The sequence below is a fragment of the Bombus fervidus genome, chromosome 6, assembly GCF_041682495.2.
Source record: "Bombus fervidus isolate BK054 chromosome 6, iyBomFerv1, whole genome shotgun sequence".
Classification (NCBI taxonomy): domain Eukaryota; kingdom Metazoa; phylum Arthropoda; class Insecta; order Hymenoptera; family Apidae; genus Bombus; species Bombus fervidus.
Genome location: NC_091522.1, coordinates 3,168,158 through 3,195,293, shown reverse-complemented (window position 1 = coordinate 3,195,293; position 27,136 = coordinate 3,168,158). Strand labels below are relative to the sequence as shown.

Sequence of the window (27,136 nt, the reverse complement as noted above, 5' to 3'; positions counted from 1 at the left end):
GTGATGCGCTTTTTTCGCATCAGCGTCGTTTTCTCAGTGCGCTGCTGGAGATGATACAATGTAATTGTTGGTCAGCATACCTGAAGCTGTGTCTCTCGCTTATAAGACCCGTCAAGTTGCGTCCTTTGTTATAAAAAAAATGTTAACGATGACGAAACGTAACAATGAATAATCTTTCAATGAATTACACGCGGGTGTTTTATCTGATTGTCCGAGTGACTGTGAATCAAATTGCGGTGACTTGGAAAGTGATACTGTATCAGAAGATAATGAATCTGATATTAGGCTACCAAAATATCATTAAACCTACGTGCATATTACAATGCAATAAGCACATGAAAGAGGTAAATCGTGCGGATCAGTTTGTGGCGAACAGCAGTATTTTACGAAAAGCTTTAAAGTGGTCGAAAAAATTAGCATTTTTTCTGATAAACTGCACCTTGTTCGATGCATATAAAACGTACCGTACCTATCTGCCAGAAAATAAAACAAGGTACAAAAAGTTTCTACTGGAAGTAGCTAGAGAATGGATAATTGTGGATTCCAAAGAATGCAGCGTTGCACCTGACGCTTCTCGAATTTCTAAAACAGCTCCTTATAACGATGCACCCGTCGGGCTTTCCGGACATCTGAGAAACCACGTCTTAGAAAAAATAGTCACTGGCAGAAAAATAAATCCGGCTAGATCGTGCAGAGTATGCCCTTGAAAAAGAAAACGCAGCAAAAGTAGATATATTTGCAAAAGCTGTTGCGTACCATTACACGTAGGCGATTGCTACACTGTTTATCATAGGAAAAAGAAATGTTAAAAGTTGAATAATAAATGAAATTTATTAAAGTTTATTTATATCGTTTTACTTGCACATGCAATTACGAAATAATAGCCGGTGACGTGAGATAAATTCTCAGTAAAATTGCCGGTCAACAAAGGTACAAATTGTGATGTTGCAAATATTATTTTTTAAAACGTATGTATGTGAGCTTTTGAGAAGCCAAAACCAACTAACTCAATTTGTTGACAATTTCTCAGTTTCGTTACGTAAGTACACGATCAATGTTCGATACTCAATAAAAAAAATTAATTGTTTCTATAGTTCATTTATTGTAAATTTGTATATTGCAAAAAAAATGGCATAAATAGTAGTAAATTCCATATTAAAAAATAATGTTTGTAGCCTTTCCGCGTTTCAACTTACGAAGTTACGTTAATGTGGCTTCTGAGCAGCTTCTATAAACACCCTATATTTTAAAAAGTAATACTTTTAACATGGCATTTTTATACTTTTTAATATATGCAGTCGATCAGTGTGTGTTTCGAGGAACTCATACGTAGAAAGCTGAAGGGGATCGTATTCTTGAAAAATCTGGATTCCTTGTTTTCAATGCACGTCTCGCGTCGTCAGAAATTGGTCCGAGAGGACCGCAGTTTACTCCATTTAATGCGAATAGGGAGAGAGGAAGGGACGCGACAGGTTTTCTAAAAAGGTAAAACGGATATTCAAGCGAAATGCTTTATAGGCTGGTGGTCCTTAAATGTACGAAGCTCCGTAGGCGAAGCTTCCAACCTAGAAAATTCAAGGAAAAATAAATTATACAAATAAAAGTTCCGAAAAAGTGAGAGAAATAAGAGAGAAATAAAAAATGTCGTTTTTATAGAATTTCTTTCAAGTTTACGGCTACATATACACGATTACAATTACACGTATTACAATGATTACAACTCATATCGGTAAGGTATTTATTGCACAAATTACAGTGAGAGTAGAAACGAGCGTGTTTACGAGGTAATTACCTGGCATTTATCGAATAATCGCGACCGAGTTATTCGTGTAATAATGCGCGTTGCACGCTTAGGATGAATGTTTGAACGTTCATTTTAAACGTGTGAAATATTCAACATTTCAGAAGGAAAAGAACGAACTTGAGCGATGGTTGTTGATGCAAGGTAAAAAGGTCTCGTCTATCGTGTAAAGCGGACGTTAAGTAGCCGCGAGTGTACTTTGTCGCTAGCCTTCAGACTGTCAAAAAAGATAGCACGTCACGCTTTACATATTATTATATTACTTTGCACAGCATTTTGCTTGAAAAGAACACTTTGAAGAAATTATTGCAAAGATGTTGAAAATATTCAAAGAACTTGAAACTTTAAAATTATTTATTAAAGCAGTCGACATTATCACGTGAATTTATAGCATATGAGACTTTTGTGCGCCAACATCTTCCCGTACAATGGGATTGAAAAGCTTTCCCTAATCCAGCGATATCTTTCCATCTACAGGTGACGACTTTCAGCGTTGAACAACTGGGCGTTCGTCCTGCGGGAGACAAAGACCAGAAGTAAGGATGGCCTTTCACTGGGATAAGCTCTCACCGGCAGAATTTCAACAGCTCCAGGATTTAGCAGTTTGTAAGTAAAAAGTGAAACAGACGGCTGGTTGCGAATTTAGAAAACTTTGTTACCGAAGCGACGCTGGTCAACGAAAGATCATGTCATCGCTGCAATGAGTTTGCACTGATACAGTTTTTTTATCTTTCGAGCGAACGAAAAATGTTACTTTGTTCGCTCATTCGTGTTGTATGCTTGAAAAGAGTTGTTTGTATTTAGATGGATGTGAATCTTAGGAAGATTAAGGGTGTGGTGAAAGAATGGCAATCGAGAAACCAAGTGAAGATTTCGAACATTACATGAACATTTTACGAACCTCGTAAAAAGAGGTAAGAGAACAACGAGACAATTGAAAATATTGCGATAATTCAGCTTTGAAATATAAGAAAAAGTTAAGTTCAAGTTTCTGGAAAGGGCAGTCTACGTGCGATTTCTAAATTGATCTCATAATATTTTTAAGTAATTACATTCAACTTGCCGATAAAATTAAATGATTAAAAAGAACAGCGAAAATTATGCAACAATGTAATATGTTATAAAATAAAAATATTTTTAAACTTAATACGTACAATGTACTTGCAAAAACGATTGGAACGCATAAACGCGTCTAATAAAGTGAATCTCGAGGATGTCAACCGAAAGTCATGAAATGTCGGGTTCATTGTTTATGGAATTATGGAAATTCACGCGACATCGGCTGGAAGGAAGCGGAATTTATTCCAGCCGCGTTGCACGACACGTTTGTCTTCAGAATTTTTAAATTTCGAAACTGCGTTTTTCTTGTGTAAGCCAAACGAAATTACCTAGTACCTTTTACGTTATTTCATTGACATCATAAACCACATTGCGTTCATTATTCACTTTAAAGAAAACTGCGCTTAACACGTTCGTCGCCACGTCGCACATATCTATGCGACGGGTATACTTCCGTGGGAGCCCCGTCACTAAAGGATGGTGACGCTCTTCTTGTTCGAGTTAATTAAATATACGATATTATATATAGGATATACAACATAAAAATATTAAAAACACATTATACCACACTTTTTATTAATTTATATTTTGGATAATATATTACATTATTCTATATCGCATGATATTCGTTAAAACATTCCAAACACGTTTGGGGTGATTTTGGGCACTTCGAACAATAGTTATAGACTCCGTCATCGCTACTCTCCTCGCTTTCAAATATATTTTCACGCTGTTTACCGAACATTTTGAGGAGGAAAAAATCACTGATGTTCGTCTCACAAGTATGCTTCTCGACTAAATGAAAGATCCGAGATATCTGCTATGAAATCCCTCGGAATACTCTAGTTGGAAAGCTTGTCGCTTTCTCCACTTTAGAAATAAATAATCTTTTTTTTTTACAATGAATCGAAGGCGATAAACGATGAATTCCTGCTTGTCGTTCTATTTACGTTCTGCGTGCCGGCGGTCGGATTTGAGCCCCGCAGGAAACTTAGCCGAATCACGCTGGACGACGAACGTGTTAAGTAGTATTTGTTTGTCTGACGATAGTTAACCATTTCTACTGTACCCGGTTACGTCGAACTTAAATGTTTGGCGGACGATTCCTTAAAAATCTAATAACCGTTTATTATTTTATTATTTTGCCAATTTAAAGCGTCATCGATGCAATGCATCATGCAAGAAAGACAGAGAATATTTCTACGTAAAGAAATAATTGTATCTGTTGAAGTAACTACTTCACGAAAAGCTCTACATCTTTATTTATGTACATCCGTGACCTGGAGACTGTATAATAAGGAGGGGTCCATATTATTGTGCCCTTGAATATTCATTATGTTTTGGGTTGCAAAGTCTAGGAACAACGGAGCTAATAAACAGATTTCTATTCATGTTCCTCGTAGCCTCTAGCTATAGCTATAAGGTTAACTTTTTTGGTAATGTCCTTTTGCTATAAATATGTCGGGTTATCATTAGGGTTACTATAATGAATCTTCACAAGAATTGGCCATCCTTGTTATGTACTATAGATGATATTTTACTGGTACAAATGTAATTATTACAGAGTTTAACAAATAATAACGGCGATTGGATAATCGAGATGTCGATGACAATGGATTTAGGTTCGACAACGAATCCACGGTCAACGGGATGACGAATGCGATTTGATACAGGATTCTGGTGTCACTCAACGTACTTATCCACTGTACAAGTCGAACTTATCGGACTGAATCTCAGTCCAAGTGGGACTGCCCTTGTATACTTCTCTTCGTACCTCTCTGTACCCCTCGTGTCGATCTTTGTTTTTAAGAAGAGCTATTTAATTACTCCATACCTCTGTTAGGTACACGTCCCTCCCGTGACCGTGGCTACGTTCAGCGACCCGTTATGTCACTTCGAGCCTAAGCCCACTGTCATTAATCTCGGGCAGCCGTACTCGGATTAAATCATCAACAACTATTTCTCAGTTTTTATTATTTAAGTACAGCTTCCCAAACATTCCAAAAGAAAGTCCCCGTTGTCCTTCCATCTCCGACAAATATATGAACGTGCTCCCTATCGATTCCATTGTATTGCAACATTAGGAGAATAAGGATCTTAGTAACGTAGTAACGTAAACCATTATGATTTATTTACAATGAATGGATTGTACAGATGTTGATTAAACAGGAAACGATGGTTGTTTAACATGAACTAATCACAATAAAGTACTATAATTTAGGCAACTCAATAGTTAATTTGCAACTCTCGTCACCACGGATCCAACGCTCGCACTCCCTGACTTCTCGATTCACACTGTCTGGCTTCTCCGCTGATACTCACTGTTAATTCGTCTTTCTCCCTTAGCATCCCTTTGTCTTTTCTTAAGCCCACCACGCGCGTGTTCCGCATCTGCTCTTGACCAGGGTTACGTAGTTCTTTTCCACGAAACTGTTCGATTGAAGGACCGACGACACATTGATGGGCCTGTCGGCACTTGGGCTTTCTCGCGACATTGTTTATGGCTCAGCCTTAGGCCTTTTGTCCACGATACTACAATACTTATACCTTTATTTATTTTAATATACTTTTCTATTACAAATTCATCCACTCGTTCTTCGATCAGTCAACCTGAACAGTATCTAAAAATTTAACGACTTGTGTAACAAGTGGAAAATTAAAAAAGAAAAATTCCGATTGCTATCCAATATCCTGAACACAGATTTCCCATTTTTGAGAAGAGCAACAGCCAATTTCCCGATTTTGGTGCGGAAACGTGAGTTTCCGAACGGGGCCGTTAATCATGCGAAACGTTGGTGCACGATCCATCATAGTTCTTGTCAATTGCCTCGAAAATACCGACTACCTAAAAATATCTTGTTCGTTAAGTGCATATAACATCGATGTTTTGTAGATTAGACCAATGGTCTCCTATTATTAGTCTATTTATCGGTGTTGTTTCCTCTGCAAACAACTGAATCCCAGATGTCCGATCGATTGTCTTTCCATTCTATAGCTCTCGTGCTTTTTCCTTCTTCCTTGCGGCCAGACCTGGCCAATAAACCGAGCGAAAACGCGCCTTTATCCCTTGTCGTCTCTTTTTTCTCTATGCCTGGCTATTCGTTCGAAAGCTCAGCCTCTACTCCACGAACCAAGTAATATTGCGTCGATATCGTTTTAATTGCCAACGCCAGAACCACCACGAACTGTTGACATTCGTCCCGGTGAAGTTTGTTCATTGGCTGGATCAAGCATCCTATCGATAAAGACCAGTTTGCGGTAAGAAGCATAGTCGAAGATATTGGTATACGTATACAGTCAGGAATAAAAATAAATGGATAGGTAGTGGAAGTAGGTATTTTTATGTAACATAGTTTAATCGAGCCGGTACTAGTGATATATACTTGACTTTTATTTATTGTATATCCTTATAATATATCAATTATCGAGTAAATAATTGAAATTAGTATTTACATTTGTTAAGGTTATTGGATGTATTTGGATACAAAGAAACGCGTGGATAAATTGTAAGGTAGAATATATTCTATATTCTATATTCTATATATATATATATTCTATATTCTATATTCTATATATATTCAAATGGGTTTAAGTGTTAAGTAGTATAAGGCACTGAAGCTCAGCCAAATGTATACGGTACGGTACCGTTGTATTCATTTGCGAAATATTCTCGGCCTGTGGTTTTTTCCTTTAGCTGTTAATTGTTAAATGTTTCTTTCGTTTTATAAGGAAATAATGGATGCACAACTTTTTCGTTTTATATTATTTTATCGAATATTTTGTTCTATCAAGATAAAGAGCACAACGTTCGACAGATTAGGTTTCATGTTTGTATAAAGATGCGTCGTTGTAGAAGACGTGTCTGTAAAAGAAAGACACTTTTCGACATGTTGGAATACAACGATGTTACACACAAATACTCTTATACAGACACCCACACAGGCATTTGAAGAGGCACTTACACAGGTCATACTCATTACTGTATAGAGAGTGGGACTCAAAATATTTAAGGGATCATGGGTCATTATCTACAGTCAGTCTGAGAGTAACTGGCCAACTGTGAACAATCCATAAATTCTTTACCTGCATACTTTGTAGATTATACCATATCACTCACTTATATACATTTGGCTCTGCAGTACTGTTTAATAAATATCACCGAATATTACTTTAACATAAACATTGTGTCTTCCACAGATTATTTATCTTAACTTTAAGATTAAATTATATTTAAATAACAGAACAACCTAATATACAGAGGACGTGTTGAAAATGACAACGCGAGCTTATTCATATGCTAGTTACGCTAAATAGTAACTAGAAGATTGTTCTAGGTACAATCGATAGGTTGAAGATGTTCTTTTGTTTTTATCCTTAGTCCATGTAAGAATGTGCAATAAAGGTTTTTCGGCCCAGAGCGGTGTGATAGATTTATCCAAAGAATAAAATAATAGCTATTGTGATCCTACCTCCGAATACAGAAATAACAACAGGATATGCAGCGTAATTGGAAATTATTGGTGTGTTACGTCGGCCGATTCTCTGTCCAGACCGCGTGCCACACGTCGCGGGCAGGATGGCAACCTGATGTCTTCACATCCTTACCGCGTACCCTCAACAGTCTCAAGCATCCTTCATAAATCCCAGGCATTTTCTATTTAAGGTCCTTCAGACCGACCAAATATTCTTTCACCGAATAGTTTATTACGGGAAGATACGGGAAAGTTGGTTTCTCTCACGTTCAGTATCTTCCGTTAGCGACTTCCTCTCGAGGGCGGCTAAGACCCTTCCTGGTCCACCAGCCGTCTATTATCCAATCAGAAGCAACGTCTATTGTCCTCACTTTCCTAACCAAAATTGTCATCAACAAATCCGATGGTTTCGCGTGCTAGACACACCCATCCTTAGCCTTCCTCCGCCACAGCATCGTCACCGAACGGCACTGATCATCCATCCTTCGAACGGTCAACACCTTTGACCAGGTTTCCACCTTTAGATCAGTCACCTACTTTACTAATACATGCGCACCCAGTGTAACTATATTCGTTACAAAGTTGTTGGAATAAACTGTAACTTATAATTTGTTATATCAGTGTCATATTCAATTTAACTAGCTCTATTATCCTAACCGAAATAGGGGATCGATCATTTCGCGGGAATTTGCGACTCCCGTTGACGTGCTTCCTCGAGAGTGAACGAAACAATTGGTAATCTGAAATACCAAAGTATCTAAAAAGGTAGTAACGTCATCTGATCTATAACATCAGAAATAATAAGGGCGAATGACCTGTGAACCAATGATTGCATATTTGCATATTTCTATTCTATTCTTGCTGAAAGAATATCAATTTGCGAGTAAGAATATGTCAGAACTTTGTACTAAAGTCGTTTAATCTACTCGTTTGTATATTAATTCTATGGTTTCATGTTAATTTTGAGAATATTTCGTGGAAACAAAATGTGACGAGGAATTTTAGATTTTTATGTGATATTGTTAATTCAGAATACAGAAGATAAACTTACCGAGAAAGATGCTATGTATCTCTTTTACAACGTGAATTACAGCGAAGGCGAGAGAGGAGAAACGCGGTTGCAGTGCTTCATGAGTGAAATGTGGCTGCATTGTATTAAATATGCTACGACTGCGGAAAATTACACGTCTAGCTAATACAAGCAAATTTTAAGACATAAGATTGATATTTATCTAAGATAATTATTCCTATGCTGTGAATTTTCTATTCGATTAGATCCTAAGAGAAAATAATTTTATTATTTACTTGTTTTTTATTTTTATATTTATAACGAAGATAAATCGCAATACCGCTATTCCAAATTACCTGCACCGTAACAAAATCATTTTCTCTTTTTTCGCATACTTTTTATTTTCCGTTAATACTGAAAGTTTGGAATATAAAAGTTTATTAATTTCTTTATGACATCGCGCACTTTTTTCTTGGCATCCTGTGCTGTAATTGTTTATTCTTCTTAAACAAACTGGTATTCCTAATACGCTGCACTTCCTGTAGATATTCATAAACAAATACCTACATCATTTACAGCAGTACGATGACATAATTGCACCTGAGTATTACAGGACTCTCTCTGTCCTTGACGTTATCGTTATCAGTCAATAGTAGAGAAACAGGCGAAAAAATGAGAAAAATTGTGTAGAAGAAATATCGTAAAAGATATCGCGTGAAATTAAAAAGTGATATCAGTTTCAAAAGGAAGGAAAGAAGGAAATCTTATTTATCGTTAGAGATCAGTGTCGATCAGTGCCACTGACTATGTATACGCTATACGAACAAGCAAGTAGTTTAGCTATTTTTGAAGCTACAAGCAACGTGTGTTTTGATCAGGAAGTTGGATCGTTTCGTTAATTCGCGACTGAGAAAACGTGTATTTTTTGAAATTTCATAAGCTAAAGTTTTCTTATCGTTATCGTTAGGTATTACTTATTATTGCTGTTTAATAGGGTGGCAATTTCTTTTTTTTATTTTTTATTAAATGTGTAAAATTGTAAAATTTTCGTAGGTACGAGGTCGAACGTAATTTCATTGTAGATTCTAAGCAGAGAACACAATGCGCTTCAGCCATTGCATTGCTACTCTCGAAATTGTATTTTCTGTTCGGGTAAACAGGAAGCCACCGGTACTGCGTACGGCAAGTCACAGTTGCTTTTAACTTCATTGTTTCAGATTCTGCGCGAAAGCTACAGGATGTCCTCACCGAATTCTGCGGATCAAACACAACGCCCAGCGGTGCGCCGAAATATCATCCAGATGGTGTAAGTTGAGTCGAAATTCTCTATTAATTATACCATTGAACCAGTCTTCTCCTTCAATTTAAAATTTACTCTCGTTCTTTAATATTTCTTATGGTCTTCGTTTCTTTCTGACTTCACCAATTTGAATAGAAAATTAAATTATTTTGAGTTAATTCACACGAAAATGTTATTTTTACAAATAAAACCGTAACCATTCGTGTAGTTCCTTTGAAACATCAAAGTAACTTCTACGTAAGTCTCTTGTAAGTACTCACGTTATTTATAGCAAATATGATTAATAACCAATAAATAAAATTTAACAAATATAATTTATTAAATATAATTATGGAACATTTCATATACACCAAACTAATACATGTGAAATATTGTGAAGGATTCATTGGCAGTGGGAAAGTGCATTTTCCTCGATGAGTACAAGAAACGATGCATAGCATCAATATTTGCCTAAAGAATTCTATTGTGAATCATTCAAAGTCTTACAAGTATACAATAGCGTAATGTATAGGAGCATAAAGATTTCTCTATTAGAGTTTCTCTTTATCCACAACTTATAATATCACCACATTAATTTTTCTACCGAAGCTCTTAAAATTACGTTACCTGTAAAATATTCTCTCGACGATTCGCCAAAGTATCGCGGTGTCATTAAAACATGAGAATAAAATACTGGAGAAAGAACCATGCGACTAACGATGATAGAGAAAAATAAAGAAACGTTGTCGAAGACGTCAAGCGGTTCTCGTTAATTGTTGGTCAGTTTCACGCGAGCAAAATACCGACCAGCTTAATCTTTAGCTTTAGCGTTCGTTTGATGTAGCGCGTCAACGGGAGTCGTAAATTCCCGTTACGATTGCACGAATCGACACCACGAGCAGGGCGATCCCCTTATTTCTTTTGGGATAATAGGGGTGATTAGTTTTTAATATAACTGGAATCCACAGTTATATAATATATATATATATTTATTTACACTAGCCTACAATAATTATTGCGTCGACAGAAATTGTTTGACTTCGTCGTGTCGGAAAGCACAGTAATTGATTAATCCGAAAATTGATCGATTTGACGGATAGAACGCCGAGAACTTGACTTTGATATGTATCGATGATCGATGAATTCGCGATTTTATCCGTTAGCGTTTAAGACGTGTGCGGTAAGATTTCTGAAGAAAGACTAACTGCTCTAGGATAAATTTCTTGTCCTCTCGGGGAGACGACCCCCTCCGCGCTCCCATCACGCCACCGTTCGCGCCGATGATCACGTATATCGACTTCTTTGTGTAATTAAAAAACGGATCGAATCGACGTTTCTGGAACTCGCGGCCGGGCGGCAACCATGCGCTTGTCGATACATTGTATGCCCCGTCGGGAAAATGAGACGATTCGTGTATGACGCTAGAGGACCGCGAGAGACGGTTAGAAACACGATCCATATCAAGCTTCGCGACGTAACACTATTCTTAGTTGCGTGAATGAAATACTCCCGGAGGATGGACGATATTCATAAAACGTCGGCGTTTTTAAAAAAGAAACAGAGAAAATAATTGGATGAATCAACGTCATCGCAATAGCACGAAAATTGAGCAAAGTGGCAAACGGTCGAGTAATACGCTGCGTGCTTGAAAGCTTTAATTCCGAGAGCACGACGTAATTTCATTACAATTTTTTTTTTTTTTTTTTTACATTTTTTCGTACAGTCGTTGAAAGTAGTCGCGTGTCGACTAAATTTCCACCGATACACGAAATAATACGTTCGCAATCTGCATTTTGCCTCCGCTTCGTCGACCTCGGAATTCGTGCGAAATAAAACGATCAGAATGCAGGCGGATAATAGCGTAACCAAATAATCGTTGCAATTCTCTAGTAAACGTCTCTGAATCACGTTCGAACATAATTACGCAACGATTATTTTATTTCTGATTCTTCGTATATTTGTCTAGTTATTTTCTCTTTGGATATATAGAGGACTTGTGTGGAGGATGTTTGACCGTGAGATTTATTGGACGAGATTGCTCGTTGCTGGACCGTCGAATATATTTCAAATGATAATTAAATAAATTAGTATATCGCTGAGACGCTCGTACAGTGTATAAGTCGCAAAATAAGATCGATAAATGCTCGATAGATACTCGTAGATACTGATCGATAACTGTTAGATAACTGGTTGATAACTGATTCAACTCCCTTCCTTAAAATTCAAATTCGTCTTTGTTCGACGGTTGCACGTAGCGGCGATATCGTTTTGCGCGGAGTTTATTTATTCTTACATTACGTGTATCCTAACGATATTGATACTCCGAGGCAAAACAACATGATTTGAGATTGAGAATATATTTATATTGTCATCAATTAGAAATGTTAACTAATAATAATAATTGCCTTTATCTTCATATGTAGAGTTTTGAGGAAAAAGTTTTCTAATCGAACAAAATTCTAAGTCGAGTTTCTTTCCAAATTCTTCGATTCTATACGTTGCAATTTCAAACTTTTGGAAGCGAGGAAAATTATTTTGCTGTGATTATCGATAGCAACATATTTTTCGTCTAACTTTTTAAAGAAATGCAAAACACACTGAAATTTCAGAGCAGTCTTAGGATTAATAACTTGAATAAGTTATACTTTAATAGTATAGTAAGTTGTGTCGATAAAATAATACAGTTTGGTTGACTAACCATCAAGAGTCAATATTTTTTTAACGATAACACTCTTGTCGATAGGAAAAATAAAACGAATTTGGATCCCTGTTGGACCAAACGACGCACGTTCGAATGTGATAGCGTCGATTTGGGGGCGAAAACGTGAACAGTGTGTACGAAAACACAAGTACATGTACGTAAAGCACATCGTGCGGTATAAACTCGCAATAACTCGCACCTGTTCCCGTAGACCCAGACATATTCCCACTGTAATAGCTACAGGAATAGTTTCGGATTTTATGGGACGCGTGTTTCCTCGATGCATACTAACACGTTCTAACCCTTTGCGTGTAGTTCACATATACAGTTATATCGATTGCATATGTGTCGTTGTATTAAAAGCGGTTGTACTCTATGAAATGTGGCATCAAGTCACAGCAAGACCAGTGACTTTACCTTTTATGGCCACGAGATTTTCCATCAAAGGTAACGATTATACCTTATCCGCCAGCTTTATATGTTGCTTCGTTCTAGACGCGTATAGCTTAGCACATGTCAGTGAATAATATGCAATATACTGTACCATGTCTGGAAATAAATTTCATACATTTTACTATATTAGCTGTATGGTGGCTATATGTAAATAAATAATCATTGTTTAGGGAATTCATTATTAATTCAATTTATTACAAAAGAGTGACTATTCGTTTATTCGAAGATCTAAATTTTGTAATCCTTTATATTCTGAGAATTCTTTAAACACTCGATCGATACGACAATGAGTGCGAATTTTGAAATCTAAAATGAACGAATGTGCAATTTTCGAAATCCAGTATTGCTACGTCGGCCGACTCTCTACCTAGACCAGGCCACATATCGCAGACAGGCTGGCAATCAGATGTCCGCACATCTTCACGGCGTACCCTCGATAGCCTTAAGGACCCATCATAAATCCTAGCAGATTCTAGCTAAGGTCCTTCAGACCGAACAAACATCTCTTTAATAATTCATTTTTTAACAGTTTATTGTTTACTACGGGAAGATTCGGGAAAGTTAGTTTTCTCACGTATGATGCTTCCCACTCGCCACCTTCTTTCAGGGACAGTTAGCCCCTTCCTCACCCAGCAACCTCGAAAATTAACCAATTACCAACGAAGCCTATTTCCCTCACTCTCATAGCGAAACCTTGTCTTTAACGAATCTGCTCATCTCATGTCCTTGGATCCACCCATCGCAAGTTTTCCTCCGCAGCATCATTTTCATAGAGAGTCAGTTGCTCTTCCGTTTTCGACCTTTCGCCATTCCAACTTGCGTTATTCTACTCGAACTTAGAAATTACAATTACTCTTTATCAACTCATATTTAGTTTGTACATCAGCTGTTATAATAAACTGGAACTAATAACTTGTTGTATCAGTGTCATAATCAATTTAATTACCTCTGTTATCCTAACCAAAATAGGGGATCGGACATTTCGCGGCGTCGATTGTCTAATCGTAACGGGAATTTACGACTCTCGTTGACGTGCTTCCTCGCGATCGCGTCTCTCCGCGAGTAAACGAAACAAGTATTATGTTTCGAAGAGAAAATGATTGTAAATGTCTGTGAATGTTTGTACAATAGCTGTTTTTCCACTTTTCCATTTTATATAGGTAAAAGAAAGACAAAAATCTGGCAACACCTTACGCATTATCAGACGGTTAAAAATACGAATAAAAGAGTGTAAACCTTCGTCTAAATTGTTTAAAAATATTTTAAATTAATTATTAGTAAATATTCTGTTGTATCTACTTATTAAATTCACAAAGTTTTGGAACAAAATCAACACAATTAATCTTACGTCAACGAAAAGGCAGCTTTGACAGCGCATTGAATTTTAAAATTATCTACTCCGCTATAAGACACGAAAAATATGACTCATCGAGTCTTCCTTCGTAATCTTCGAATAGTTTCGTTAAAAATTCACTCCGCTGATCTTAGCTGCTAAGGTTACGCTAGGTTCCGTAGACATTTCGCTTTCAAAGCGAATGTTTCTACTCTGACCAATAATTAGCCCGTTGTTCCACGGTAAACGCGCAACAGAGAAATGTCACGATGTTATCCATTTTGTTGCTACATGTTAAATCGTCAGTGTTTGCTAAACAACTTGTCACTCTTTACTTGTACCTTTTTATTCAGGAATTTGATATCTGAGCCTCAGTGGCAACGTAACTTTAAACTCTCGACTGTCGTCTGGAATTTAACCACCGTGCTACGTGAAATATTTCATTGGACTATGAAATTAACATAATCAACACGTGGAAAGCTTTAGAGCAAGTAAATTAGCTAATTCATCTGTATGAAAAGAATCAAAAGAATCAGCATATTTTTATAATATTCGGCTTGTTATAATGATTATAAAGATATTATAAATCGTAATATAATTATATTGAGATTATAAATATCGTTAATATTATAAATATATCTATGTCCACTGTGATTTTTCATAAAATACGAAAATAAATTAATTACTTGTGAAAACATAGGTGATATAATTCAAATTCTCAAAATCCTGATCTACGCTATTATCATTTGCAACTTGCCATATCTTTGAACTTGAGAAACGGTTTACTTTTAATTAAATATCTTTGACACCAATTTAGATCAAAGCTAAGAAACCAACAAAATGGACTAGTCACGTTTACTTCCAAACTCCAATAACATAAATATAAAATATCATTGACATTCATTGACGAAAGTTATAGCAAAGGATAATTTTCAATGTTTGTCAAGACATAACGTTAATAATAATCGGTTATTAGGGGATTTACGATGACAGTCTCGAACACAATGATAGAACTATGAGAATAAGGGTTGTTATCGTAGTCGAAGCGATAGCTGATAATGTTCCTTGACTGATGGATTGTCGAGTGGCGCATCAACCACGGGGGAAGCCGTGAAAGACGAGTATACATCGTTATCCGGTACCAGGATAACGATCCTTTATATCGAGCTAGCTTACACTTCTATATTTATTTCCCTTTCACGATTACGTCGTCAGCACCCTGAGCAAATATTACGCAAGAGATTCCTTCATATCGACATCTTCTTTTCTTTCTCCTCTCTTATCCGTTTCCATTAATTAACACTACAACTACCGATAGTTAACGCGAAGCTATTTCTACCAAAACCAATGAAAATGACTGGTCTTTAAAAAATACATAATAATAGAATATTTTTATATTTGTCGGGATAACGTTATGATTAAGGGTAAGGGCGTGTAATGAATCTTCACAGGAATTGGCTATCGTAGTTACACAATCGAGGTAATATTGATCAGCATAAGTGTATTACAGAATCGACAAGTAACCGCGGTGATTAGACGCTAATTAGACTTTCTTCCAAAGTGTAAGTCGGACTCGTGGTTAAAAACGTCAAGTATCCACTGGCAAGATCGCACGAGAATGTGTCTCTCCGTCACGGTGACGCTGCAGAGGAAAACTATGATGGGGTGTGTCTCAGGGCACGAGATCGTCGGATTCGTCGAGGACAACCCTCGTTCGGAAAGTCAGGGAAATGGACGTTGCTGTCAATTGGTTAATTTCTATGTTGGTGGTTAGAAAAAGATGCTAGCCGCCCTTGAGAGAAAGTTGCTAGCGGGAAGCGTCGTTCGTGAGAAAAGCAGATCTCCCGTATCTTCCCGTAGTAGGCGACAGATTTACGGTCTGTTAGGATAAAGACTGTTTGTCAATTTGAAGGACCTTAGTTAACCAAATCCTAAGATTTATAGCGGGTCCTCGGGCTAGCTGAACATATACTGGAAACGATGCATCGACATCCAGCAATCATCTTGCCCGAAGAATAAGGTCTGTGTGTGGCGAGCCACGGGGCGGAGACCGTTGGAACGTTTACTGTTAGGTGTCGGTACAACTATTTCTTTTTACGGAGAGCTATGCGATTCTATACCTCTGTTAGGTAAAACGTTCATTCCGTGACCGCGGCTACGTTCGGCGACTAGTTGTCGCCTCGAGACCAAGCTCATTATCGCAGATCTTGGACAAATATAGTCGGGTTGCTTATAAGATTAAATTGTTGCGAGTTTTCCTAAGAATTCCAAAGGGAAGGCCCGGTGTCCTTTCATCTCCGACATATTCTTACGGAAGGAATTCCATGTAGATTTTTGGTATTGTTAATCCACCTGAGATCGTGATCGACCTAAACGAGGGTTGATACATTTATAAAATTGTAGAACCGGTCGTTTCGAATGCTGTGGTATTTCTAGCGTTAGCATCTAGCGATCTGGCGATCGATCGGGAATTTAAAAAATTTAAAAAATGTGTGGCAAGTTGTAGAAAACGAGGAAACTGGTTAATTCGATAAACAGAGTGCAGGACCCTTTTACACTTTGGCTGGTATTGGTATAAGTAGCCTTGGTACAAAATTATTTTCAGTTTGAATACATAAAAAGCAAGATAAAATTCATCATATTATTCTATTAGATGTCGTTGCGAAAATCATTTCATCATGAAGTAGGAATTGTAAAATAAAATTGTAAAACGAGTCAGTTTGGCTGGTGTGGTAGTTCAAGTGATAATTCTCTTCTCGTCCACTTTACCATCGATGAGTTTATTCTCCCGTTATGCAAAGATAATCTGTCTGCTCAAACGATCCTCTCTTTTCGCATTTTTCATTCGCCCAACACAGGATTTGTGTGCTTCACGTAAGTACAATTTGTGTGGTTTTCGTTCCTATTATGTGCACACGCACACTGCAGAATGACACACATGGATATAAATAGCAAGGGAGATTCTTTGATCGAGCGAAATTACTGGCTCGCTTTTATCCACGAAACTCGCCGAGTGAGAAAAAGGTCCATCAGGACCATCTTGGCCTCAGAGGAAATAACACCCAGTTGAACTAACTAAGCGATCAACGATGTAATTCGAACCTTCTTGTTCGCCGATAATCACTCAATTCAAGACAAAGAGAGACAAAGATGGTAGAAAATGATTTTGAGTAATTAATCTCTTTATAAGACACTCGACTTGTACGGAAACTTGAAACAATTTAATGAAATTAATCTTCGTTTACATAGGACCGTAAAGCGTATAGTTTCAAACAAATGACGCCGCTACAGATTCTATTAGTCTTCGTTTAACAAATGTTCCTTACAAGATACGATGTTGGCAAAAGAATTTACGTTATTTAAATAAAAATTTGATTGCGTTTTTCTTTTACAGTTCTATATAATGGTAGATTGTATTTCATTCTTTACTATTCTTCACTGAATATTAAAAAAGATAGAAATATCAAAAAATAATCTCTTCGAAAACAAAGTTTCGTATGAAAATATTATTCTATGTTTTCGATTTATATACATACTTCCTGGTAGTACATCAGTTAAAAAATGATCATCCAGGCATCCTAGGCTTAAAAAAGGAAATTTAAAAAAATTGAACATACCCTCTAGGAGCAAATATTTTTCAAATTAATGTTATTCTATATTAAAATTGTATTTTTAATTATTTACGAACCTGTAACCTGCTGGGATAGCAATCGATAAATAATTAAATTCTGCAGTAAAACACGAGTTAATTCTCAAAGGTTTCATTTAAAGGAAGAACAGTATTCGTATAAATTCCTGGACGAAACACCAGAGACAGAGGGAGAGACATAGAGATGTGCTGTTAGTAACATGGCAGGATGCTTTCGTCCTTTCTGCCGGATCACTAGTCGTGAGTTATAATTGAACATGCCAGACATGGTTAACTATTCCGTGTCGGTCACGATCGACCTCAAATCTCCACTTTGCCCACTACTGAGAGAATTCAATTTGCTCTGTCACGCCTCTTCCTCTAATATATGCTATTAATTATGCACGCTAGAATTAGGATATTCACCACCAATAGTATGCATTAAGAAGTTCAATTTGCACTGTATACAGATTTACCCATGAATCGAGATTTCCGGGGTAAATCTCACTGTCCGTGAATCTAACGTTAATTCAAGAAATCCTGATTGGAATCATCAAGCGGAATTAATTACTTAGCGAAATAAAATTATTATGGTAAATAGAAGAAAATCCATCATCTTTCGGACGATTTATTTCGAAGCTTGAAAATATTTTTAATGGTTTTTAATTAATATTAGAATTACTGACGCTATGGTACAAAGCTTGTTGAAAAAAAAAAAGAAAAAAGAAAGTGAGAGGAATAGAAAATACAACGTAAAGCGGAATAGAAATTTCTGTCCATATACAGGGTGGGTCGACTAAGTGAGATCATCTAAATATTTGCATTATTTGTTGTCGCATAAAAGAGTTTCAAAGTTACACTGCTTCGTATGGTACATGTAATACTAGAAATAGCTTTTTTGATTATTTCTTTACGAGGCCTCGAGATTAATGATATTTTTTGTAGATGATCTACTGCCTATTCGCTTGCAATAGGAATTAATGTTTATGTTTGGATACGAACGTGAAGAATCAGAGCGCTGCGTAATCCGAGAAATGCCGCGTGCATCGAGCTATCGCGTAAAATTTGAATGCATTCAGACGTAAATATCTGGGAACAATGATACGAATGTTCCAGTAGATCTTTAAACTCTTTTTCACACTCTTTACAAATATCCAAAAATAAACATAGGATTATCAATAAAAAAATATCGGTAACTTGGAGATCTCATAAAAAAATAATCATAAAGAAGATTTATTTGCAGTATTACACGTGCTCCTTGAAATAGTGCAATTTTCTCTTGCAAAGTTTTTTATACGACAACAAATGATGCAGATATTTAGGCGATTGCATTTATCTGATCCATCCTGTACGTTAAAAGTTCCAGAATTATTGAAAATACTTGCAAATTCACCACTGCAAATTTATAAAATTTTTATGAAATATTACAAATTTCGATAGTACATCCAAAAGACAGACATGCTTTTACTTAGTAACGAGTCCAATTTTTCCAAGCATGAGACAGGCAGAGACCTCAATATTTTCCACAGTTTACATACCACGAAGTTTACACTTCAAAACAGTTTCTGGAATAGCGAAAACATCTCGCTGTAAGAAATTACTAACAACGAGTTCAAGACAGTCGTGTTTACACCACGTTCTGTAAATTCGAACTCGCGTGCTTTTACTTCGACCTTCGTCCGCGCTACCAATTGTACAAAGAATAATCGAGTACCCTTGGCATCGCAGCCGCGAAAAAGGTCAAAGCGCGCTAACCTGTGCGCTAAAGAGGAACAGGGCATAGCGTTCGACAGCCTCAAGTGGCTTCGCTATCTCTTGCTAAAACCGAAGCAAACGGAACCCAGGCAATCAATTGCTGCAAGCGTTCGAAGCTTCGCGTTTTCAGGCGTCTCAATCGCAGGACATCGGCACCGCTAGTCCACACACCATGCGGATGACGGCTTAACGCTGACTGCCACGTTGGTCATTGACGACCGGAGTGTTTGAACTTCTTAAAATTGTAAAAATTGACGGTTAGGGCATTTTGAACATAACCGATAAATAGAAGATACTTTGAAATAAAAAGTGCCCCATTGAACAATTAAATATTTTTATTAAAACAACAATAAAAAAAAAATGAGAACAGATCTTGCATCTAACGGTGCACTGTGTTAAAACACTTTAAACATAAATGTGGCTCATCGATACAATCTGGACAATAGGTGGTCACCTTTCTGGTCCGATTCTTAGCAATTTTTGATCCTGACTGCTTAACATTTTTTTTATAGCACTCCCTGCAAAATTTTCGTGCCAGGTACGCTTGCCCTTCTTTCTTCGGCATTTCGTGTCGCGATCTTTGCCGAATTAGTATATTTGACGGCTCTGGTGAATGGCACTGTGCAAGGTGCATTGCGAGTGCCATTGTAGAATCTGATACCTTGATTTTGGTTTTCGTTGCTTCTTTATAGAGTATCGTCGCGTTTGAAATTGATGTATTTAACAATAACTCTAAAGCTAATTTAATATACCACTTGAGGGTTCTTCCATGGGGTGTAGAATATGCTATCGTTTGATCCGATAAATCTACAACACATTTTCCTCTGTTGTGATCTACCACTACCATTGGTTTATCACAAACATAATTTTTTTTGCGGACCTCTACCATTTCAGCCGAATGTTTCGTCGAAATCATAAAAACGTCACGCTTGTCTCTCCACCTTACTATTATACGTAGAATGAGCAAATACTGTTTACTAATATCTTGTACACGTTGCAACAATATATTCTGCACGTTTTGCTTACAACGAAATAACAAATGCGAATGGTTTGCTGAAATAAAAGAAGCCTTGTTACGATATGTCGCTATCAACTGTTACCAGGGCGCCACGGTGGTCCGCCGTGACTACCAATAAGATAAACGGTCCCTTGGTGAAGAATGTTGTCTTACATCGTCAATTTATTATTATTTTACCATTATATACTTCGAATAATAAAAATACTCCCATGGCGTCCTGAGCGAAACGTGTGATTTCGCCATGGCAGTCAAAGTGTTCATTTATGACACCCTCAAGTGTTTGACGGCTCCACTTTCCCATAGCAGAAGATGACGAAGCACAGGCGGCCGCCTCAGGCGTTCGAACTTCACATTTTCTTACACTATCAAGAAAATATATCAATGATTGCTTTAAAAATCGACCAACGTGGGCTCGTTAGAACGGTTAGTCGGTAGAATAACGAATCTCCTTTCGATCCATGTTATACTTTTTACATATTTACAAAGAATTGAGGAGTCCAGTGAGAAAATGAAAAAAAAAATAAATAACTACAGGAATGAACATGTGTAACGGTTTTTAGCATGGACAAAATTTCTGTGTCAGAATCTAACGATCTACTGTTATATCAAATGAAAAATTTGGTCACTCGTAATTCCTTTACATCCGCGCAGTTAATCTTTGCAGAAATATTGCATCCATGATGTTGCGTCACGGATCGTAGTTTCCACTCCAGATACATAATCCAAATATTTCGCATTTAGTTGGGGCTTCGTGACCGTTTGAACGAGCGCAGCGGGCTGCTCGATCGACTCGGCAAAAGGTACTCGAAGTGGAGAAACTCAACCATACACAGACGGATTACCCGTTCGGACAAGAATGTTCGCCGAGAACTCGCAATTAGGCAAGAACTTAGGATCTTGTTCGCGTAGTTCGTTTGTGTTGGCCCGTTTGATCGCATATTTCCGCCATTAGCCGGCCAGATATGCAAGAGAAACGCCCCATCGAGTATCGACTGGCACTCCTCCACGTCGATAATGATTCTCTACGGAAATACGAGTTGCTCTATCGAAACTCGGCTGACTGGCAAAGCAGCTTACATCTCGTACAATCGTTCATGCTGTTGAACGCGGCAAATCAGCTTTGTCACCGCGACCACGTTCCTCTACCAAAGGAAAGACACTAATTGTAAAACTGCTAATTGTAGTCGTTTTTGGAGAAACCGAGCTGTTTCTTCCCCTGAAAGTACACTCTAGCAATTAGCACGTTCGGTATGTGAGCTAATCAGAAGATAATACAACTGCATAAATTGAAGGATAGAAGAAAATGATGATGTGACAGAAACACTATTTTTTTAATTTACCTGAATCAATTTTCTATTATTTATGCAATTTTAATATAATGGTGGAACTTATAGAAGTGTCATTTGTTTCTTAAGAATCGAGTATTAATCGTGTTCTTGCACTGGCTCACGTAAGTATTTCAACGTTTATCTTTAATGCTTTGTGTTAATCGGCTATCGTCAACTTCCTTCGTTGCAGACAAAATACTTGGCATAACACACGTAATATGTATATTCGTAAAAAATTGCTACAAGTAAATTAACAGAAAGTGGAGTTAATCAGTTTGGCTTCTGAGAGGCTCATATCGTATTGATGATACGCAACGATCAATTTCCAGCTGATATATTACGCATAAACGTAAATAAACGTATACCGCGGGCGAATAAACACGTCGAACATATGAATAAATCAAGCATACGATAAACAAACATATAAATAAATAATGAATCCAATAGAGGAATGATACCCGCAGTATTTTTTCCTAAGAACGAAGTACGTGTAGGAAATGGTATGTAATATTGATGTTTATGTAGAGAATTCACAGAGTGCCCATATTAGGCATAATTGTATAAATTATCCAAGGTCAAGTGCTTAGTGTAATAATTATTATAATAGTTAATGTTGTATGTAAATAAATGTAGTATAACAGTTACTTAACTCGTATCAATTAAATCCATTTATCTGAAGCAAAATTCCCACTGTTTGAATAAAAAGTCATAGATTGTTTTTATTATTATTTATAATTTGTACTTTACAAAGCTCGTCCAGCTGGACATTTGGTTAATTTTTCTAACATAATTGCTAAATAACACGTGGATGACTACCCCCAGCGGGATACCATCTTCGAGTTTGACTGTTTTATTTCTTTAGTGAGATTAGTGAGTTGTTCTCTTTTTAGTTTTCTTTCTATGAGAGTTTTGCTCGCTTCAGCAGCCAGCTGGTTTGGATGTGCCGCCGTTTTTTCCTTGTATTTTTCTGCGTACCTGCCGATTTCTTCTTTGATCGTTGGTATTTTTAAGTCTTCGCGTATATCCTCGTTTCTGACATACCATGAGGCGTTGGCTATTGTTCTCAGTATCTTCGATCGTAGCGACTATAGTTTATTTATGTGGCTAGTTGCTGCTGTCCCCCATAGTGGTATTCCGTACGTGCAAATTGGTTTTATTATCGTTTTGCAGATTTTAGTTTATTTTCTATGCTGAGTTTAGAGTTTCGACTTCTAAAAAGTCATGCATGATACTTCAATTCAATGCTACTAACAATTTTTCAAATTATGAATTTTGTCGCTGCTACCTATCCTCTGAAATCCTAAAATAGACGACAGATCAATCATACGTATAAACGAACGAGTGAAAGAACTCGATAAACGAAGCAACGTGGAGACCTAACAACGAGCAAGATGACAGAGATACGCGAGCAGAAACGAAAAAACTGTAAATCGTAAAGTTAAATGTCAGCCTGCTAGATGGAGGATAATCGACGAGCTGAATCGGAAGTTCGTTTCCGACGGACCATCGAATCAACGAACGAAAGTTGCCACATAGGCTCGATGCCTTTTTTTCTCCTCATGCAGCGTTAGAGTGCAGAGGTCGTCGATATCGAAATCCAATTTAGTGGAACAAAGGGGACCGCGAATCTGACGCGTACAAGGTGCTAAACTCTTCAACGCTGGCGAACTCTAATCATACCACATATTCGCGTCGTCTTTCTCCAAAATTTCTCCGGACCATCTTTCACTTTTGCAAATTTTCTTTCTCAGAGAAAGAACGTAACTTGTCAGAACTACGTGGTTTACGACAAAGTATTTGTTACTCAGACGTCTAAGAATGAAAATATGAAACTTTAAATACGTTATTTCCTTGCATAAGGATAATTGTATGCAACACATTATGTTTTATACAGATTAGTATGTTTGGAGAATAAAGTTGAATAAGAATAGTAATCACTAATATTTTTTCATATTATGTGAATTCTGTATAATTTTACATCTTCAAATTTCCTATATGTTACGTCGGCCGACTCTTTACCTAGACCAGGCCACATATCGCGGGCAGACTGGCAATCAGATGTCCGCACATCCTCACGGCGTACCCTCGATAGCCTCAAGGACCCATCATAAATCCTAGCAGATTCTAGCTAAGGTCCTTCAGACCGAACAAACATCTCTTTAATAATTCATTTTTTAACAGTTTATTGTTTACTACGGGAAGATTCGGGAAAGTTAGTTTTCTCACGTATGATGCTTCCCACTCGCAACTTTCTTTCAGGGACAGTTAGCCCCTTCCTCACCCAGCAACCTCGAAAATTAACCAATTACCAACGAAGCCTATTTCCCTCACTCTCATAGCGAAACCTTGTCTTTAACGAATCTGCTCATCTCATGTCCTTGGATCCACCCACCGCAAGTTTTCCTCCGCAGCATCATTTTCATAGAGAGTCAGTTGCTCTTCCGTTTTCGACCTTTCGCCATTCCAACTTGCGTTATTCTACTCGAACTTAGAAATTACGATTACTCTCTATCAACTCATATTTAGTTTGTACATCAGCTGTTATAATAAACTGGAACTAATAACTTGTTGTATCAGTGTCATAATCAATTTAATTACCTCTGTTATCCTAACCGAAATAGGGGATCGGACATTTCGCAGCGTCGATTGTCTAATCGTAACGGGAATTTACGACTCCCGTTGACGTGCTTCCTCGCGATCGCGTCTCTCCGCGAGTGAACGAAACACTATAAATGCAGAAAAATCCGCAGTTTGTCGCGGAATTTTGCTTTAACACTACAACTACCGATAGTTAACCCATTTGCATCCAAGCGCGGATTATTCCGCGCGCTGCGACTGCTTTTTTTATTTCCATTTTAATCTAAATAATTTTTTTTAAATAAACAATTTTTACTTTTTCCCTCTGTTATAAAGAATGTACGATACGATGTTTGCGAAGTAACATTGTCTACCAATCGTTTTGAACAGTAAATTTTCGATAAACTAAATGAAAAATTCGGATGTCATTTACTGCACTTACGACCGACTGCGCGCGGTGATAGGGACCAGTCCTCTTAATTAGAACCATAATGCAAATAGGTTAACACGAAGCTATTTCTATCAAAACTAGTGAAGATGACTGGTCTTTCAAAAATACGTAATGATAGAATATTTTTATATTTATTGATTTGTTACAAAAGGAATTCCATGTCATGTAGTACATTTTTAGTAATTTTAATCCATCTGGGACCATGATTGACCTAAAGGAAGGTTGACACATTTATAAAATTCTAGAACCAGTCGTTTTGAATGCTGTGGTATTTCTAGCGTTAGCATCTACCGACCTAGCGATCGATCGGGAATTTTCCTGATGACTGATATCATCATATGAAATGATACGCGGTAAAAATTTAAAAAACGTGTGGCAAGTTGTAGAAAAAGAGGAAACTGGTTAATTGGGGTTCGATAAACAGATTGCAGTACCTTTGACACTTTGATTGGTATTGGTATAAGTAGCCTTGATACAAAATTATTTTCAGTTTGAATACATAAAAAGCAAAACAAAGTTCATCATATTATTCTTTTAGTTATCGTTGCGAAAGTTATTGCATCAAAAAATATAACATGAAATAGGAATTTTAAAATAAAATTGTAAACCCAATCGGTTTAACTGGTAGTTGTAGTATTGATGGGAAATAAATAGATGCATAGAACGAGATAGTTATGTTAGGTATGTTTGTTTACGATGAACAAGCATCATCAAAGTTGTGTTCCAAAACAAAACAGCATAGAATTCTCGGTTATAGTGGAAATAATTATAATTATTCAGCCGCCAGAACGTTAGTTCGTCAAAAAGTTCATCCGCTGTGATCGTACTCTAATTCGAAAAAAATGCAATCTTGAATTTCAACACGATTTAGATTACCCAATGCGAAAAAATGACATCGTGTAATTAGAAATTCCAATAGGAATTCGCGTGATCGCGATGGAAATTCAATTGGACACGCAATTGGCAAAAATTGGACGAAAGAATCGAGTTGCAACGACGGAGAAAGAGATATTCGGCGGAAAAGATTCTGACTACTCGGTCGAGAAATGCTGTTTCTGCTCTGGCCACGTGCCAGCATCCGGCACGGCGGTGTGAAAAATCGCGCAGCGGAATCACGCTAATTTCCGCTAATTTCCGCTAATTCCGTCGTACTCTTTTGCCGCAGGAAAAGCACGTTGAAATGTGTGACTATGAAAGTCGACTGTTGAATGTCTCGCGTAATTGAACGAGTGATTAAGCAATCGTTTGTTCTCGGTTGAACAGACGAGCCCAGTGTCCCACTGTTACGCCGTGAAACCAGAGAAACTTGGATTTTACGATGTTCCATCGCGCGTTCCTGAAAGTTTCTGTTCATCGTATTCACTCGTTTCCGCACGTTCGCTGGCAAAAAATAAACGCACCGGATTTAATGCGATTCATGGTGGTTTCTTCGGTTTATCACGTGTGATGATCGCGAGAGAAAAGCAAATGAAACGAGAAGAAAGAAAGTGGATGAAAAGAAAAGGAGAAAAGAAAAAAAATAATACCAGTTATGGCGGTTTGTTCGGTTTATCACGAGCGATGATTACGATAAAATGAAGAGAGAAATAGCATGAGGTGGTAGGACGTGTAGGGCGCCAAAGAAATACTCCGCGGATTGATTTAACAACAGGTTTATTAGTATTACGAAAAGGACTTGACAGTCTTATTAGTGCGTTACCTGGGCTACTGTACTTGCACTGTTCTTCGTGTGCTCAACGTCCACTCCACTACACTCACCACTCGCGACGTGTGACTGCGCGCGTAACTGTCTCTAACTGTGTGTCCAGCTTTTCCTCGTTTCCTTTTATATAGGGTGCCGAGGTGCCCAAAAGAGAAAGTCTTCTTCCGGGGTAGGGAAACGGCTTTTTTCTTGCCGAAGGCTCTTGCACATTTTTGTAAGTTCCAGGGTTTATTCTTTTACGACGTCCTGGCCAGGATTTTTTTTTCTTTTACGACGCCCTGGCCTCGGACGTCGTTTCGCAGGCCATGTGGCCAACACATGCGCTTAAAGCCTGGAACTTTCTTTACGGCCATAGGCCGCTACAAGCAAAAAAGAAAGAAACAGAGACAACGAAAGGAAAAGAAAGAGGGAAAGAAAACGAAGAAGAAACGAAGGGCCGAACGAGGAGAAGAGTGTGAGGATGTAGAGGAAAAGAAGGGAATGGGAAAAAGAAGAGAGGAAAGGAAAGTAACGGAAGGGGAGGAGTAATACCTAGTTTCTTCCACGTTCGTTTCAAGGTTCGAGCAGGGA

The 27,136-nt window shown here is 37.5% G+C and overlaps 1 protein-coding gene across 2 annotated transcripts in view; it reads left to right on the top strand.

Annotated features, from left to right (window-relative positions):
* Positions 1-27,136, top strand: part of Dgk (diacyl glycerol kinase 1) — a 152,757-nt gene that overhangs the window by 75,776 nt on the left and 49,845 nt on the right. For both annotated transcript variants that reach the window (XM_072005617.1, XM_072005618.1), the window contains exons 2-3: positions 2,279-2,407; positions 9,559-9,647. In XM_072005617.1, coding sequence (XP_071861718.1) covers positions 2,344-2,407; positions 9,559-9,647 — 153 coding nt within the window. In that variant the 5' untranslated portion in view covers positions 2,279-2,343. The remainder of the gene's footprint in view (positions 1-2,278; positions 2,408-9,558; positions 9,648-27,136) is intronic.